This window comes from Marmota flaviventris, chromosome 14 (genome assembly GCF_047511675.1).
Source record: "Marmota flaviventris isolate mMarFla1 chromosome 14, mMarFla1.hap1, whole genome shotgun sequence".
Taxonomy (NCBI): domain Eukaryota; kingdom Metazoa; phylum Chordata; class Mammalia; order Rodentia; family Sciuridae; genus Marmota; species Marmota flaviventris.
The window spans coordinates 39,265,468-39,284,881 of NC_092511.1; the positions used below are offsets into that span (position 1 = coordinate 39,265,468).

At 39.8% G+C, this 19,414-nt stretch overlaps 1 protein-coding gene across 1 annotated transcript in view; it reads right to left on the bottom strand.

The window, feature by feature from the left end:
* Fshr (follicle stimulating hormone receptor) overlaps positions 1-19,414 on the bottom strand; it is a 166,781-nt gene that overhangs the window by 44,113 nt on the left and 103,254 nt on the right. Inside the window, exons 3-4 of the mRNA XM_027934325.3 lie at positions 3,289-3,363; positions 869-943 (exon numbers count right to left, since the gene is read on the bottom strand). Of these exons, the coding sequence (XP_027790126.2) occupies positions 869-943; positions 3,289-3,363 (150 nt within the window). The remainder of the gene's footprint in view (positions 1-868; positions 944-3,288; positions 3,364-19,414) is intronic.

Sequence of the window (19,414 nt, forward strand, 5' to 3'; positions counted from 1 at the left end):
AGTAGAACCATTCCACTGACCAACACACAGACAGGAGAAAATGAATGGCTGTTGCTTTAAGTATCTTTAGGTGGTGGTTGATCATGTATCATTATTATGTTAGTAAATATACATACGCATCATTATTATTTTCATTCTTTTGATGTGGAAACACATTTTGAGAAGCTAAGTCCTTGCTTGTGATTGGTAACTAGTAAATGGATATTTGCAGAGAGGCTCTTTGTTAATTACTTGATATACTAGAAAATGGATCCAGAAAATTTAGAATCCAGATTCTGATCTATTATTTTGTGAGGCCCATCATAACACTCAGGGCTCTGTCAAGTCTTCAGCTAATTTGAAAGCCATTTGAGTAGAAACAGAGTGTTTTTGCCAATGAGATCAGGCCCAGTGGATGGAGCTCAAAGACCAGAGGTCTCTCTACTGATAAATACCATATCTGTTATTAACCAAAACTTACCAAATGAAACACTGCAATCTCTCAGAGAAAGGAATACATGTATGCAAAACAAGAGAGATAATATCTTTGAGGTCAAGATCACAAACTGAATCATAGCAGAAATTTTGGTTGCATCTCACTAACACTAAATTCTGACTGAGTTTTGTAAGAGGCCTGCATGACGTTCCCATTAATGCAAATGGCATCCCTTATTTCTGTTTTTAAAATGAAAAACAAAATGCAATTATATTAGTGAAATTTGCTCATTAAACTAACATCTACACCAAGTGCCTCCTTACCTCTGCTTCTACCCCCCACCCCATCTGTGATAAAAAGCCGTTATGCCTCAGAGTAGCACCTGGGCATTGTGCTAAAACAAGAATACACAATTTGATAATAGAGATGGTGGTGGAGTATATGAGTTCTTACAGATATCGAAGGTTGGGAAGGTTCTGGAAGGCCTCAGGGTCGATGTACAGCAGGTTGTTGGCCTTTTCAATTCTACTGTAAAAGAGGAAAGTACATGCAAGTGATGTAGACAGTATTTTTCATATTATGCTGAATACATCAATAAATCATTTATCTATTCATTTGCCTACCTATCTATTGTTTCAATAAATATTGAGCAAACTGCAGTGCTTTTTGTTATATTAAACTGTGCAAACTACTAACCCCATCCCATTTAATGCTCACCATTTGGGATCTCCACCAGAGTCATGTCACCCTGAGCAGAGCTGAGTCTTTAACCAGAAAAAACCTCCCCAGGCCAGAGGAAGGTAAAAGGGTGGTGATGATATTAACATGGGAGAATTGAATTTTGGTCTGCAGACAAGAGAGGAGGTAAAAAGAGGGTGTAAAGAAGATGACAGAGGGAGAGGAGGAGAAAGAATGAGGCAGGAAGAGGAGACAGAAATAGGGGTGAAATGATAAAAAAAAAAAAACTGATTGAGAGGAAAAACCCAATTGCTATTGGTTGCTATTTGTTGTTAGCTATGAACTTCAGCAGGGAATAGACCAGTGATTCCTTTCCTGCTACAGCAGAGGCTGTTCTCTCATGGCCCCTGGGATGTGGTGACTTCTGCCCTGTGTTGGCCTGAACTGTGTCCTGATCAATAGTTGGGAGGTGAGCATGTTCATGTTTGGATTTCAACAGAGAGCACACATCTTGTCCACATCTTGCTGGATCAATGTATATCTGCAGAGAGGCTCTTTGTTAATTACTTCCTCCCTGTTTCATTAGCTTTTATGTTGCAGTAACCTGTAGCTGCTTGGATCCAAGTACCAGGCAATTAATCATTTTAAACACAGTCAGTGTTGCATGGGGGTGAGCACCTCTCGATGCAAGGAGGAGATGAAAGAGCCATCTCATTAACTCCCACTTCCCAGTGGACTGTGTGGAGGGATGTCTGCTTGACCATGTCCAGAGGGCTGTCTGCCCTTTGGTTCATTTCTCTGATATGCTCCATGGGTTCCAAGACCCTGTCAGGTCTCCTTTCCCAACCAGGGCAAGAGAAGTCTAAGCAGAGAGAGAAGAAGAGAAGAGGCATGAGGGTAATAACAATGAGGAATAATTAGTGTGGGAAGTAAAGTGGGTCGGAGGAAGAAAAAGGGAGGGAAAGTCTGCCAAAATGGGAAGGCTGATTGTCATTCCTAATCAAACTCTTCCACATATAACAGATGATATATAATATGTATGTATATATTCTATTTGGTTTTGTCCCCTATTGGTATTTGAAAGATCCTAAAATCCTTATTTTTAAAGAATATACAAAGGAGCAAAGATATTTATGATGAAGTCCTTAATCTGCTGTGGATTTGGCTGAATGGCTTTAGACAAACCTCACAACTTCTCTGTGCCTTTCATTCCTCATCTGTAAAATGAAGAGAATAATTGGCCTTCCTAAATGTGTTCCATGGGAATTTATGAGAGGTTAATAAATGCTCCATGAAAGAAACCTTTCTAGCAACATTAGTTCAGAAACACTTAATACATAATCATCTTGGAGATTCCAAATGTATACTTGCATAAAAAAACTTATTGAAAAGTTTTCCTAGTGAGTGAACTCGTATTATTTGCCTGTGTTTCCTAATCTTATTTGATCATAGAATAATTTTCTTTATTTTTTTTTCTTGAACACCTAACAATATGCACAATTTACTTTTGAAAATTTTAGACTAGTCAGTCTCTAAACTCCCTCATGGCCTTGACATTTGACTGATTCTATGAATTAATTTATGATAACTATAGACTGGAATGAAACAGAAGTGGACCAGTGTATTGCTATTAAACTGGAATGTCAGCAAGAGAAAGTAAATTTGGGATATATGTTTGGACTTGGATGCGATGGAGGTGCATTCTCGTAGTCATAGGGTAAGGTTCTCAGGTCTATAATTCAAAAACCATGGGAGGCAGTGAGCCAAGATATTAGGCTCACTGAAATCCACTCCAGAGAGCATGCCCTCACAATCCCTAGGACCTTATGTAAGCACATTCTCCCCTCCATCATGCCAACAAGGAATCTCATGTATGCAAGGAGCCTTTAAAATCATCTTCTCTAATCCCCAATCAAATGCCTTATAAATCCTTCACTGCCCAGTCCTTTCCCCTCCTTTCTCTTCTGTGGCTTCCCTGTCAATTCAAGGACTTTGTCTAACAGGCAAAGGGGCTCTTTTCCACCAGGAAAAGAGACAGAGCTGTACATTTTCAGTTGACTTGGACATATTTTATAATGACAATCTAGAGATCTAAGGCAGAACAGAGTCACAGTGTCCCAAGAATACAAGAGAATGCTAAGGCTGTTGCCAGTAATGGCCATGAGATGCCCCCCACCCCTAACTTTCTTGCTTACATTTCATGTAATTTGGGCAGGTTGGAGAATACATCTGCCTCTATCACTTCCAAGACATCATTCTGAGAGATCTCTCTGCAGAGAAAGAAACATAGGTTCAGTTATACTCCATGTAGGTTTTTAGGGCTCAACTAGAGCATTCATAGGGAGGATTCATGAGCTACACAAAACTCCTTTCCTGTCCTCAAAGAAAGCTATAATAATGGAACAAAATGTACTAGATGCTAAGAGTTACAGAAAAATGGGAGAAGGAGTTCAAAGCAGGGGGGCAATTTAGAGATTGTATAGTGTGCAGATATAGAGCCTGAAGCCCTGAGAGGAAAAGAGAAGCCATAGATGGCAAATAAATGGCCCGACGGGATACCAATAAACCTTTATTCATACGAACAGGTGGTAGGCTGCTTTGACCTGTGGTTGTATTTCAATGACCATGCCCTAGACCATGGGGTCGAATCTTCTCTCTGTTAATCTGGCTTTAGAAAATGAGAACTTTGATTTGGTCTCTTCAAACATAGATTTCAATCTTTTCACCTCCATGCCTTTACCCTAGTGGAAGTTTTGATCACAAGGTCTTTGACATTATTTATGTCTTGGTCTAAAATACCCAGAAAAGATCCTTCAGGTCCCAGCTTTTTGTCTCCTGGAGTAACTTGAAGGCAGTGGAGAATCAAGTCTACAACATGGAAGCCCAGAGCTTATGAGGACAGAGGGCGGCTTAATCAGTTAATATTTATAAAGCGGCTTGCAGATGGAACGTGCTATTATTAGGCCCCCTGAGAAGACGCTCAGGCAGTTTTAATGCCGCTGCTGAGTGTCTCAGGGACTCGCACAGGCAGTGTGCATCCAAACTGGCTGAAGCATAAGCCTGTCTGCTGGCCTGGGATTTAGCTGAGAGTTCTAGAAAGGCTCAGGAAAAGTCCTGCAGGGCAGGGAAGGGAGAGGCTGGATGGAGGGAGGGCGAGTGAGACAGTGAATAGCAGCCATCTCAGTGAGAGGACTGGAGACACCTGGGACTTGTCAACCCGTGGTGGCAGGGCCCTTCTCCACAAACCCTGTGAGAGAGAAGACAATTTGTGTGACAAAATCTTCTCATATTCTATGATAGCATGGAAAAGACATTTGTTTGAACATCTAAAGGTGCGAGGGAAGGAGTTGCATGGGTTGAAAATACAAGCATGGTGGAAAGCAGGGTTTAAGCAGAAGTGACGCCATATTCTATTTCCAGGAGCTATTTCCAGGCTCACTAACAATTAGCCATAGATTTAGTCACCATTCATTGTACTATTTCTATATAGGACATTTCTCTTTACCTGCAGTCATCTATTGAGAGTTCACTTACCTGGATTTTTCTTTTCTTTTTTTGGTTCAAATAAATTAGAAAATATTAAAGCAATCAAGAAGCACTTCTAATTTAAATAGTTCAGAAGGTATTTTAGAGTCTCAACTTCAGACACAGGAAGGATGGTTGGGTTGGCAGCAGGGCACCTTTGTCCTTGGTTGGGGGAGCAGACACAGGGTGTAGCCATAGAAAGTGCTTTACTGGGAAAATCAGAGTTCTCATTCCAGTTTAATCCAGTTTTGTCTCCATTTCTGTTACCTTTTATTGGGTGTTTACTATTTATCAGTCACTTTACATACATCCTCTCCAATCCTTTGGACATGCCTGTGAAGTTGGCATTTTGGTGTAAGTCAATGGCCCTGCCTATTTGCAGAACCTACTCTGGCTGGCATCAGGGCTCACACATTGCCTCCTGTACACTCTGCCTTTCTGAACCTTGGATTCTTCATTGGAAAATGAGGGGATAGGTGAGATGATTTGCCAAGTCCTTTCAAGAACAGTGCAAGGGACCTATGTCCTTCAGGACAGAAGCTCTGCCGAAGGCTTGTTCCCAGAGCTAAAGCTCTCCTTATCTTCTAGGATGGAGCTTCTCAGTCATTAGCACAGCACCAGTCACCTGGGGACCTTGCCAGAATGCTAATTCCCATGGTGAAGACCGCGAATGGAACCTGAGGGTCTGCTTTTCTTACGGCTCAAGTCTCAAGACCATCCTTGGAATTGCAAGGTTTTTCAGGGGAATAATAATATCCTGCCAGACTTTTTCCCAACATGTATATCCCTAAGTGGATACAGAAAGCATGGCCAGCAGTCTGAGGACATCCATTCAAGTGGAGTGAATTATTTAGTTTAAAAAATATCTATGTTCTCTCTGGAAACCTTTTCTTTGTCATTACAAAACTTTTTTTTTTTTCCCTCAGTTAAAGCAGTTCCCACATTGTTTAGTCATTGCTTCTTTCTTTCCTCCCTCTCCTCCTACCTGCTCTCCCTTCCTTTTATTTATTTATTTTTTTAATGTCCCAACCTGACTTTGGGTTCCTAGGTGATATCATATTCCTCTTTATATCTCAGCAATTAGTGGTGAACTATTTTGCATTTAGGGCTCAATAAATGATAGGTAGGTGGACAAATGGCTGATGGTGGATGAAGGAAGTGTCTTCAGTCCTATGAATGGCATCTGGTAAACTGCAGAGGAGATAAAGTCTGTGGTACTATTTTATGCCCTTTTTGTTGGCAACATGTCCAACTCCAGCAAATGACAACCAAGCCTAGCTTGTCTATGACTTAGGCTTCTGTCCCAGGGCGTTTTATTGTTATCTTATAATACACAACACACAAGGAACATACACAAATATTTGAGCTGTTACTAATAGAGGGATGCCTCTATCCCTCCTTCTCTGTGGTATTGCCTCCCCAGCCCCTTTGCCTGTTAGACAAAGTCCTTGAATTGACAGGGAAGCCACAGAAGAGAAAGGAGGGGAAAGGACTGGGCAGTGAAGGATTTATAAGGCATTTGATTGGGGATTAGAGAAGATGATTTTAAAGGCTCCTTGCATACATGAGATTCCTTGTCGGCATGATGGAGGGGAGAATGTGCTTACATAAGGTCCTAGGGATTGTGAGGGCATGCTCTCTGGAGTGGATTTCAGGGAATTATGACACTCTCCTTTAGGTTTACATTCTTCTCTTCAGTGGAGTGGTATTCATACACAACACAAGTCCATTAGGAAAAGGAGTGGGGTGCTGTGTTTTCCAGTAGGGAGAACGTTAGGGAGTAAATGATTATTTGTAGTATGTAGTCAAGGCCAGCATAAAGTTTCAACCTGGACCAGAGTGATATTAATTCACCCACCATTATAGCTGGTACTCATTTACAAATGCTGGGACTGCTTCATTTTGAGCGGAGTTGCCATTGGTTTTACTGGATAAAGGAAAACTGAAGGGCTCTGACCAGTGGCTAAAGGCCTCATTTGCATTTCCATGACATGAGTTGCAGAACAAGATATAATAAAATATTAAATACTGCTGAGGGTTGAATATGGTATAGATGTGTCCCCCAAAGCTACCTGTGCTGGAAACTTGGTCCCCAGGGTAATGATGCTGAAAGGTGGTGGAATCTTTAAGGGATGGGGCCTAGTGGGAGGCAATTGGGTCATGACTTCCTATGTGAAGGGATTCATGCTGGTCTCAAAAGGTTGGTTAGGTCTCACAGGAGGGGATTAGTTCTCTGAGAGTAGGTTCTTATAAAACACTGAGCCTGGCCCCTCCCCCTTGTTTCCTTGCTGATATACATGCTCCTTCTGTACATGGCCTGTTCTCTTTTTACTTCTCTGTCATGTTGTGACACAATCAGGTGGTGGTGCCATGATATTGGGTCCTTCCAGTAACCAGAATCATGAGCCAAATAAATAAATGATAGGTAGGTGGATACCTATCATTCTTTTCTTTGTACGTTACCCAGCGTCAGGTATTCTGTTATGGCAACACAAAATGGACCGAGACATTCAAAGAAACTTCTTTGTGTCCTTTCTGATATAGAAGATATTCTCCAATCATATGTCCCCCATATTTTTCCTTCTCCAATGCCTCTATCTTTACAGAGCACTTTCCCCCAATATAGTCATAGATTCCTCCCTGACTAGGTACATTAGGGGATTCAATTGCTTTAAAATATTTTTAATATTCACTGAATCAAATTTCTTTCTTTTCTTTTTAATAATCTCAGACTAAATTTAGTTGACTGTTTTCCTTCCCTGAGTCCCTATAGTCTAGCAAACCCTATACTCTATCATAAGCTGTCACATATTACATTAGATTTGCATTCTGGAGATGTACTTTGTAGTTCAAATAAATAAATCTTCCTCTCTAGGCAAGGAACTTCTGGAGGACAGTGACACTGCCTTTCATCTTAGTATTCCTGTTCCCAGCCAAGTGTTTGCTAAGTGAATGAATTATCTTTGAAAGATTATAAAAGATTTTCCAACTTTGTTTTTGTACAATAAAGCTGTGTTCTTGAAAACTTGCAGTAAACAGAGTCTTTGCAAATCAAATTGTGTATTAACACAGGAGGGAAGCTTCTTGTTTAGCAGAATCTTGGAGAGAGATTTTAAAAGAGCGGAGAACTAATTCAACAAATGTTCAACGAATTTGGATTAAGCAGCTTCTGTGTTTTGGGTACTGAGATCAGTGCTGGGAAACTAGAGATGAATAAACTGGGTCCTGAGTTTATCAATCATCTCTAACTCAGAGTCTAGTGCTCTAGGTTTCCTTAATGTGGACTACCTTTCTTTGCTGTGCTACAGTGAAGATGCTGGAAATGAGAAAATGGATTTTTGGCTTATTGCATTTTAATATAATGATATATATATACATATATATGCCATTATAATACACATATATGTATAATATATGGTTTTCTGTGTTTCTACCATATCTAGTACTTCAATTCTTCTGGAAATGTGATATATAGTTTTATATATTATTTACACATACAAATATATGGTATATACACATATATGTTTTATATATATGTAAAATATGTAAGTATATACTATTTATATATACATATATGGTATATACTTATATATAATATGTTAATGCATGTAACTAGCTAGTACATTTCCAGAAGAATTGAAGGACAAGACATGGTTGAAATACAAAAACTCACCTATTATACATATATGTTACAGATGTATATATTATAATTATAAAATAAACAATCAAATATTATAAATATATAATACATGTATAATCTATAATAATTATAACATATAACATATAACATGGTTCATTACCTATTAATGCATATGTACTATGTGTTATATAATATATGCATATATCTTGTACATGATAACACATATATAGTATATGTATAATTTCTTATACTTCTACCATGTCTACACATCAATTCTGGAAATATATAGTTTTAAGTCAGAAAAGAACTGATGAAAATATATCCCAGAAAAATTCATGAAGCTCTGCAAATTGCTCTCCTACTCCCCATTTAAAATTCCTTACTGTTAGATTTAGAGACCTTAGTATAAGAGTCATGAATTTGAATTGTGCAGCATTTGTCACTAGTTCTATGACTGTTCAGGTTACCAAGTGTCTCTCTGCTTCACTTTCTTTTCTGCAAAATTGGAATGATAACCACTTCACAGGGCTGCCAAAGGGAATAAATAAGGTGGTATGTGTGAAAACACAGTGTTCTTCCATGGTAAACACAGACATCACTGTGCCTGCCCGACAGCCTTCCTTCTTGTCTTTGTGGAGTTTATGGCTGAGTTATCAGAAGCTATTGGGCTGCATAGCCAATGTACTGGGGAATAACTGTGCTAAGTGAAGGTCCTAAACCCTTCTTTAAGCTTTAAACAGAGGAATTCAGGTTATTCCTCTTGTATAGATCATTTCGATTCTTCAACTGGGCTATGGTAGTATCCCATAGTGACCCCATTCTGAGACTTGCAGTAACACTAGCCATCCATGTGGTCTATTGGCCATAACGATGAGAGCAGGCAGAGCACATTGGTGCCTCCTGGATCATCCCACCTCTGAAGTCAGAACCTAAAGATCATGCTGTTCCTCTAGGAAGAGGGTCAATACAGGGTGGGACAAGTTGTCAAGGTGTGGTAAGAATATTGCCAAAGGGCTCTTCCCACCTCCCAGTTGGCAGAAAGTCAGTCCCTTCCTTTTCTAGAATATCTGAGACTGTTTTGCCTTCCCAGATCTGTTTCTTTATCAGGGGCAAGTGAGTCTTTACTAAAGATGCTCTAAAGATGTCCTCCAAATGACACAGAAATTTCTAATCAGCCATAGTAGCTAAGCCTAACTCATCCATCTGAATTTAACTCATTATTTTATTAAAAATTTGTTCTACTTGTATATACATGACAGTGGAGTGTGTTTTAACATATTATACATACACAGAATATAACTGCCCATTTTTGTGGTTGTACATAACGTGAAACCTGATATGGAATACTGGTTGTGTATTCATATATGAACATAGAAAAGTTATGTTGGATTAATTCCACTGTCTTTCCTATTCCCATCCCTCCTCCCTTCCCTTCATTCCCCTTTGTCTAATCCAATGAACTTCTATTGTCCCCCCCAACCCCCTTACTGTGTGTTTGCATACACATATCAGAGAGAAATTTGGGCCTTTGGTTTTTTGGGATTGGGTCTCATTCACTTTCAAATACATCAAAAATGAACTATTGTGTCCATTTTATTTTTATCTTGATTTGAATACTAAGTCATCTTCATTTTTAAAGTATTTCCCTTGCTTCCCCCAGCAAATGAAGAAAGGGACTAAAAATCACTATCATAATAGCTAACATTTATTAAGTACTTACTATGACAGGCAATTTTTCTGTGCTTCAAATTTATTAGGTTGTTGATCCTCACAACAGCCCAATGAGGAAAGTACCATCTTTAGCCCCTTTTACAGAAGAGGAAAAAGAGATACATATAGGTTAACTAATTTCCCCAATCCCACCCAGCCACTGTGTGAAGTCAACCTGGAATATAGACCTATAATTTGGGGAATCTCAAAAGGATGGCAGAAATCAGCTAGTTTTCAATGACTAAAAAAAAAACCAAACAAACAAAAAACCAACTTCCATTTCAGAGAATCCTGTTGCTTTTTAAAAATTTCTAACATGGTAGAAATCTTGGGGAGCAATATTCCCACAACTTAACTATACACACCCCTCCCTCCATGATGCAGAGTACTTGAGTTCTGGCAAGGCTTTTATGTGAGTTCACATGCAAATTTACCTTCTTCAGATAAATCAAAGTTCCAAGCAGCAAATCATACAATAAGTGCCTTTTTAGCACATTTTAAGTGCAAGTATATAGCAGATAAGACAGTGAAAAGTACTGCTCTTGCTTTCTAAGACTCTGCAGTTTAGTTGCAAAAAAGTCACATGCATGAAAAGTTGAGAATGCAAAGTCAATAGAACAGAGTGGGGGAAAGAAGAATGCCAAATGCCAAGCTCAGAGCTGGGTAAATAGTTGGGAGTTGACAATTTTATTATTTTTCCCCCTCATGCCCTTTGAAATTATCATAATCATGGCTCTTTGCAATTTCTGCCAGACCAGCAGTTCTTAACTGCTTTAGCATCTTGCAAGCTTTCCTGGTTGAAGTCTCCTTATTCCCAGACCCCTTCAGGTAGGACCTCTTTGCTAATGAATCACATCACCAAAATAAGCTTCCCTCTTGGATCAGAGTCCCATGTCTGTAGCTGCCCATGGCAGCCTGTCCTGTGAACTCTTCATGAACAGCAAGTCCAAAGCAGGCAGATTGTTTTCCATGCCTACCATTTTTCCTTCCTTGATCCCAACTCCATGTCAACAGCGCCATCTGACATCTCTGTTGATTCACTGGACCAACTCCAGTGTTTAATCCTGAGGTTATCTCTGACTTCTCTTCATCATTTAGTGTCCGAGCAGATCCTAATTCCTCTCAATGACTTTTTTTTTTTTCAGGATTTCTTGCAAATGTCCCTTCAATTCCAACCATCATTATCATAATTATGGCTTTCTGAATTTCTACCAAATCAGTAGTTCTTAACAGTCTTGTGGTGTCTTAGGAGTGATTTGATGTGGGTCATGGGTCATTGTTTTTCAAACAAATTAAGTGCCCCACTGATTTACATAGAAATTTGGAATAGTTTCTAGGTTAGGTGTACAATACGTGAGACTATAAGAACAGAGTGGTGTGCAAGTTGGTGGTATATGAGTCCATCTCTGCCTGGTACTTAGGCTTGGCAGCTATGTGTAAAATTGTCATTTGGGAAAACAAATGGAATTAAAAGAGGATGATAAAAAGGGAAGTGGGGAGAGAGATTTTCTAGGGGTAGAACCAGATTAATGTTGGAAGCTAAAAAAGGTAGACAGTTGTTTTGTTAGTCTATGTGTGCTTATCAGAAATTGTTTAAACAAGAATTCTCTGTTCTTAGTAATGAAAGATGAATTTGCAAGGTAGCAAGGGAGTGATTGTTGTAGATAAGAAAGGAAAGCGATGTTAATTGGGTCACTTGGTTTCAGAGTGGCCTATCTGCTTTGGCAGAGGTCTAAGAAAGGGAAGTGGGAGTATAGAGCATCCTTTGATACATGAGGGATGGGTAACTAACTGTCTATAGGCTCAGGACACTTGTAAGCTTGAGCTGTGTAATTTGAGGCTGCAGGAATAATGATGATGGTGATAATAATTAACCTTTATTAGACATTTGCCATGTAGTAAGCATAGTACTAAATGCTCTTTGTGAGTAATCTCACTAATGGTCTTGTTTCCTCAGGACTCTGCTGATTTTTCATTTTGTCTCAGTTCATGTTCACATGTGAGTGGCAGCATGAACCTGGAATTTGAATTCGGATTCAAATTCTAGCTTTATCATTGCCTGGTTTTATGACCTCAGACAAGTCAATTAATACTATGATACTTGTTTATTTTAATGGGGTAATTATACCTACCTTTTAGGGTTTTTTTTTGTTTTTTAAAGAATTATGGAGATAATATATGGCATGAAAGAGATTTACTTGTCTTCCAAAAATCTATTTTCTCCCTCTCATTCCTGCAAGCACAGCTAGAGTACGTTTCTTAGCCAATTTTGCTGTTAGGTTGTAGTGTGTGAGAAGAAAGCCTCCTTCCCTGTGGAACGTGAGCAGGAGTGATGTACTACCCCGGTGCTTCTCTGCACCATCTCCCTCTATAAGCTGTCCACTGGAAGTGCTTGAAAGGCAGACTTGAAGATGGCAAAGCTGCTGTTGTTCTGAGATCCTGAATAGAATGCAGAAGGATACTACCCCACACTACTAGATGAGAAAAAGAAACTTATTCTTTAAGTCCTTAACATTTTGGAGTTTGTTGTTGTCATCTATCATACTCTCAGACTGAAGAGTCCAACAGCCTACATAGTAACTAGTTCTTCTCCACCAATGTCCTTCCCAAGAGGACAGGATAAGAGTTTCATACCTACCATCTTGTAAAAAGTGAGCATGTTGGGAAGTGGGCATGTTCTTATTGGCTGTTTAGTTAGGAGTCATAGAGGAGTACTGCTTGGCCAATTACAAGAAAACAAATAACAGTAGCAAAAAATAATCCTTTTGAAACTGAATCTCTGTTTGACTCATTTAGCCACAGACCATGCTTCCTCCAAGACACAGCGCTGGCTCCCTGTGATGGTATCGCCTGGCTGCTGTGGTGAGCTGTGTGGCTGCTGATCATTAATATCTGGGCTCTTGACTTCTTTTCTTCCCTTTTCAATTATTTCATGAAAAAGAAGGAAAACAAAACAAAACACAAAAACCTTCAGCCGGCTGGAAAGAACAACTTCTTAATAACGGGACTTCTGAATTCATTAGCACACACAGCTTAGGAGGGAGTTCAGGTTAAGAAATTCCAGTAATGCAGAGCTGCATGAGGCAAGGTCTCTTAAATGGGCTACAGGGAGCCCTTCATCACTTTGGGCAAATCACTGGAGCTGTCTGAGATCCATTTTCCACTGTAGGATGTTGCTAAGGCCCTCTGTCCCTCAGTACGCTGTGTCTTCAATCCTGTGTAGTTGGCTGGGCTGTTGAAGATTATATGAATAATGCATGTCATACGCTGGGGGAAAAGCACACAGTGCTATGCAAAGGTCAGGTGGCTTACTATTATTTTTCTTACTTCATTGGAGTCAGAAGACCTAGGTTCTGGTCGTGGCTCTGCCACTAATTAACCATTCTCCTTGAGTCAAATCAGTTACCTTCTCTGGGCCTTTGCTTCTCATCTATAAAACAATACTGCTGATCCAAATGATCTCCAGCGTCCTTTCTAGCCCTAGAATTCTGTGATTTTAATTATTTCTGTGATTCTGTTTTTAGAAGGCAGCCAGCCACATCATAGGCAGTGCCCCGTGACAGCTAGCTTCCATTTCTAACAAGCTGGGGCAGGGTGAGGCTCCACGAAGCATCTTTTCAAGACACTGTGACTATTCCTTTGAGAGGCAGCTCTGTGGCAGACCCAGCAGGGACTGGCAACAGGGTAGCCTACAGAACCATTGTTTCTAAGCCCGGAACAAAGTGAGAAAGTACCCCAGCCTGAGCCATTATCCTCTTGAAGGTACTGTGTATTTTATTTGTAGATGGCTTATAGAGGCTTATAGATGGCTCATAGCTTACAGAGGGCTCCATTGGTACCTCCTATAAGCCAGTATTGGTTTTCTTCTTCCTTGACATGTGTCTTGAACCTCTTTGCCAAAGAAACAGCCAGTGTGTGTATGTGTGAGAGAGATTACAGGCCAACCTGCCCACTGCTTTCAGCCCACAGCACCCCAAAACCTGCCTCCATATTTCTCTTTGGGTTTAGTGTGCCTTATCGCTAACTTCACCACACCTATAACATAATCCTCCCTCCCCCACCTGCCTTTCCTCCTCCTTATACCTTATAAAAGCCTCTCTTTTTACTCTGTAATTCATAATTACTCCATCTTTTATGCCCCTCCATTTTCCACCTCATTAACTCTCATTCTTGGCATGAAAGTGTTTCCTTTATGAGCCGCATCGAAGGAACAACAAGGAGCTCACATTTGGCTGCTTCTGAATTTAAGTCACATGGATGGCCTTGCCTTCCTCTTTGGAATACTTGAAGGTAGCACCCTTATAAACACCTGGTTATGGAGCTGTTGTTTGTCCTGCCCTTTGCGAAATGCGGAAATTTGGAAGACGTGCTCGCTGATACCACATCTAATTGACTTCTCTATCTGTTTTTGAGCAGTAGATTCTCCCCACCCGACCCTTCCTTGGTAGCTCCAAGGCCTTCCTCTGCCTCATGTGGGTCCCAAATTGTCTACATTTTTATGGCAAAAGGACCCGCATACTCAGGAAGAACACATGAAAGGTTTTAAAACTTCCTATTTTATGAGACTTTGTCACTGTCTAGAGAAAAATGTCATCAATTGAGGGAGGGATATAGGGAGGTATGAGAAGAATAAATTCTCTTTAACATGGTTCTTTGAATTTAGCTGATTAAGTCTACCCAAGATGCCAGAAATCATCAACCTAATTCAGTATATGCTCAGGCCTTTTGTGTGCTTTGGATCCCTTTCTTTAAGCTCAGAGAATAGCAAAACAAACCACAGAGTTGTTCCCATTGAGGAAGGAGGATGCTGACCATGTGGGGACAAAAGGCCCAGATTCCCTTCCTGGTGTCTTCTGAGTATCTGAGGGGCTCTTCTGTACTGCTCTGGTTGTGCATAATGTAATTCTCAAACACACACTTGGCCTTTGCCAAAATACTTCTGAGTAATGGTGATCCTGTTAGAAAGAAAATTTAAAAAAAAATTTTCCAATGCTCCTAAAATTAGAATTTCAGATAATCCACAAAGGAAGGGAACTATCAGCTCTCTTCCAGTTTTATTTTCCTATACATGCCTCTTTTTTTTTTTTTTAAAGCAAAGTGACAAAGTCATAGTAAACTGTAATTACATGGCTAATTAATAATTGAGTCTGTCTAGGTTAACAGGCTCTTTACCTTTGATAGTAGAAGTGTGTTTTCATAAATGCACCCAAATTTCATGACATGAGTCTTCTTGCTGGAGCTGTAGAACCAGTGAGTTAAGGCTTGTACTTCCAGGGAAAGGAGGGCCTAGTTTTTGAGCCAGGCAGAAGAAGGGCAGCATCGAAGACCCACATGAATACTCACTAGCTGTGTGAAGCTGGCAAAGCTACTTAGCCTCTCTGAGCCTGTTTCCTCATCTTTGAAATGAGGATAATGGTATTTACCTTGTGAGAATTATGTACATGAAATAGTTATGCGTTAGGTATCTGAAGCTTAGGAAGTACTAAAGAACTGGCTCTTATTGTCATTGTTATTTTCTACTAGAGACTAATCTTTGTTACATTCATGGTTTATATAAGCCTTCAAGAAGCTTCTAGGAAATCGTACAAAATTTTCTGCAATACATTGTAACCAAAAAGACTAATTTTCAAGGTTTCCTGGAATCTGCCTAGAACAGGGTAGGTAATCTCTAAATGATTGTTGGTAGACCAAATGAATAAAAAAAGCTGTTATTTCATTTACCAATGAAGAATGATCATGAACATAAAGGCTCAAAAAACAGAAAAGGTAGTTGACTTACCCCAAGCCACAGAGCAAGTTAAAGAGAGAAGGAGGAGCAGTGGGTCTGCCACCTCCATTGCTGGTGTTCTTTCAAGCACAGGATGTAGTGTCCCAGGTTATGGATCCCATCCATACCTGATTTCCAGCTGTGAATAACCACCCCATTCCTGCATATGCTTGATGCATTTTCTTTGTTTCTTTTTTTTTCCCCTAAGAATATAAGTATTTTTTGGGAAAGAAATACATTCTGACCAAATGTGCCTTTGGTAGAAATTCTGGGACCAGTTTATTACATCAAATCCTGATTTAGATTTCAGAATTCATTTGAATACATTAGTTTTATAATTTGCATATCTAATTATGTTTTTCTCTGTCACAACCACAAGCAATTTCCCTCCTTTTAGGATCATTGTGTCTTTAAATGTAAGACATAAGATGCAGGAATTACCATAGCAACTTGCTTTCCAATTAGACTGCAATTGCTGACAATCAATATGATTAGACAAGGTCAGTGACTGAGTAAGCCCTGTAGTATTTAAAGAGAGCCAGGGATGTGCGGGGACAATGGGAAACGAGGAAACTATTGGAAATCTCTCCCCAGAGTTGAGTGTGGTTCCTTTATTGCTCATTGCCTGTAAAACCTGAAGTATCTTACAGTTGCAAGAGTTTAACCCGCCAACAAGAACCTGGGAGGGGAGGAGGCTGGAAGCTATTCTGTTGGGGTGGTTTTGTCTTTCATCTAGTCCCCCAAAGCTTTCCAACACTTAAGACTGAAAATCACCAATTTGAAAGTGAGAATAAATAGTAGCTGAAGGGGGAGCTAATGAAGAGGTAAATGCAGGAGAGTTATTTGCAGCTCAGGGAGGAAACAAGTTTCTTTGAGAGCAAGTGGGAGGGTCTGTACAAGCTTGCCTGTTCTGGAGGCTGTGTGCAAGCCAGAGCCTGGCTCAGGGCATCATGGAAGCACAGGTGGCCTTGAACCTTGCATTGCATGGGCCCTTTTCAGGGTCCTCCTCTTTCCCTCCACTACTCCCTTCTCTAAAGAATTCATTCACATCAAAGTATCAAGTGTCTAGTGACTGAGTAAAGTCCAATTGGGGGGTGGTTTTACTTATTCACAGGGTGCAGGGCTTGAATAAGAGTCCTCATGAATACTGGACACAAAGAAATAGGAGTTGAGGTGTTTGGGGTAACTTTGGGCCTTTCTGGAGCCCCTGATGTCACATCTGTGACCTACTGAGATTGCAGAGCAGGCTGGTTATAAATGAGCCGTGGGTCTTTGCCACTGATGGAAAGATAAAGCAGGCAGTTGTTCTAGTGGCCAAAGTGTAGATGCCTCTCAGGCACAATGCAAGGGTTAGACCTTGTCTAATCATATTGATTGTCAGCAACTGAAGAAAGCAAGCAGAAAGCACACTGTCTGGGAACATTCGTGTTGAGCAGACAAGACCCTGAGTCTGTAGGGCTCAAGTGTTTGATATCTAGTAGAAGTTAGGATGATTGACTTTCTGCCTGACTGTCCCTTTCCTCCTCCCTCTTTCTTTCCCCATTTATTCTCAACTTGAGGGCTGAGTGGGAGGAAGTGGTTCTAACATGGGAGAGGATGAGGGCTGGCGAGATGGACCTTAGATTATCACAGCATTGCCTGACCTCCAACAAAATCCTGAGCAGTTAAGGAAAGTCTGACCTGCCAAGTCTGTGGTTAACATCTCCAAATATCGCTCCTCTACCAGAATCCCTGTGACTCTGCAGATACCTTTAGGATAAAGCAAAGTGTGTTGAAGTCAATATCTGGAATCTGGTTTACATTTTCCACTTGCTTATGGTGTGGCCTGGGACATGATCCTTCTATTCTTTAGATCTTATGTGCAAAGTGAGTAAAAACTCTGTTATCTACTCACATGATAAAAATTAAATGTCTGTGAAAACATTTGGTGAACTATAAAGCAACAAACATATAACATATTTTTGGAGTGATTGGAACAATGATTAGCATTGCTATTTTAATCTCCCTATCTGTAGGGGACTCTCACAAGACTCTCAGTGGATACCTAAAGCCATGGATAGTACCAAAACATATATATATATATATATATATATATATATATATATATATATATATATATATATATATATAATTTTTTAATGTATATATACCTATAATAAAATTTAATTTATAAATTTTGCATAGAAAAGTATTAACAGAAATAATTAATAATAAAATAGAACAATTAAAACAAGGTAATTTAATAAAAGCCATGTGAATCTGTTCTCTCTTTCTCATGTTGGTGCATCAGCATAACAGTTAATCTCTAAGATAAGTGATGAAGGGGTAGTGTATACAGCATGGATACACTAAGCAAAGGGATAATTCACATCCTGGGAGAGATAAAGCAGGATGGCATGAGATTTTATCAGGCTACTCAGAATGGCATGCAGTTTAAAACTTATAAGTTGTTTATTGATAGAACTTTCCATCCGATGTTTTCAGACTGTAGTTTACCGTGGGGGATGATTGTACCATTATTTTTCTCTGATGACACCTCCATTCCCAGACCCATTCTTCACTCCTTTTCTTCCTTTCCATTATACTTTTTCTCCAGACACCCCATTTTTGAGGTGAAACTCATAACCCACTTGATAAATTCGTACCCCAGAGCTATTTCTATAGACCTAGTATTTCTCTTCCCTGGAAAAACAGGAAGAAGTGTTAGATACAGGGGGATGGTTAATGCACAAAATGATGTCGGGAGGAAAAATTTAGGCATTAGGAATAAAATGAAGGAGGTGTTTTATTTTAAAATTCTGTTTTGTAGCAATGACCCCCTTCTAGGGCTCCTCTCATAATTCTGCCAATGCAGCTGCTTCCTTTACACACAAGTGGCTACCCACTGTCACATTTGGCCTGTTTCAGTGTGTTTAAGCATCAAGGTGTCTTTTTAGGCTTTATACTTTAAACAAAGCATTACTCTTTTAGAAGTTAGGGCATGACTATGTTAAAAAGATAAACTGCTTTCTTTAATGCTGTTGAAAAGACACATCACTGAAAATTATAGGAGAGGGAGGAGGACAGAAATGCTAACAGTGTCCTGGGGAGGTCCTCATGTGCAACTTTCTCCAGTTGGCAGAGTTTTCTCAAGTATTTTATTGATTTTATTCTGCCTTTTGTTTTTAAGGAGCCTGGTGACAGAAGTGGCAGAAGGGACCAAGGAAATTGAGCATTTTATATACATTAATATTATGTCCAAAGGAGGGCAAAGCTGTGGAATGTTACTACTCACCAGCACCTTCTCCTCTGCCCTCTGCCAGGGAAGTTTGTAACCAGAGGCCTTCATGGCTATGCCTGTCTTGACTATACCATCCCTCCATGCCTACTTTCCCAGATGAAATTAAAGGCTCTGGATCTACCCTGATTCTAAGTCCTCCAAGACTTACCTGTGAAGCCATGATATTCCAGAATTACTGAATAACTCTGAATGTGTGGGGAAACCTCAGAGATGATTTGTTCAAATTCTCTGAGGAATATAAAGCCACAAGAAAGAAGTGACTGGTCCCCAGCAGCTCAAGACACTCATGGGTGGTGATGGTTTATATGTTATTATTTCCAAGCAATAACTTTGAATTTTAATAAAGGTCTGCAATTCTTAAGCAATGAGCAACATTAGAATTTCCAGCACTCTGGCTTG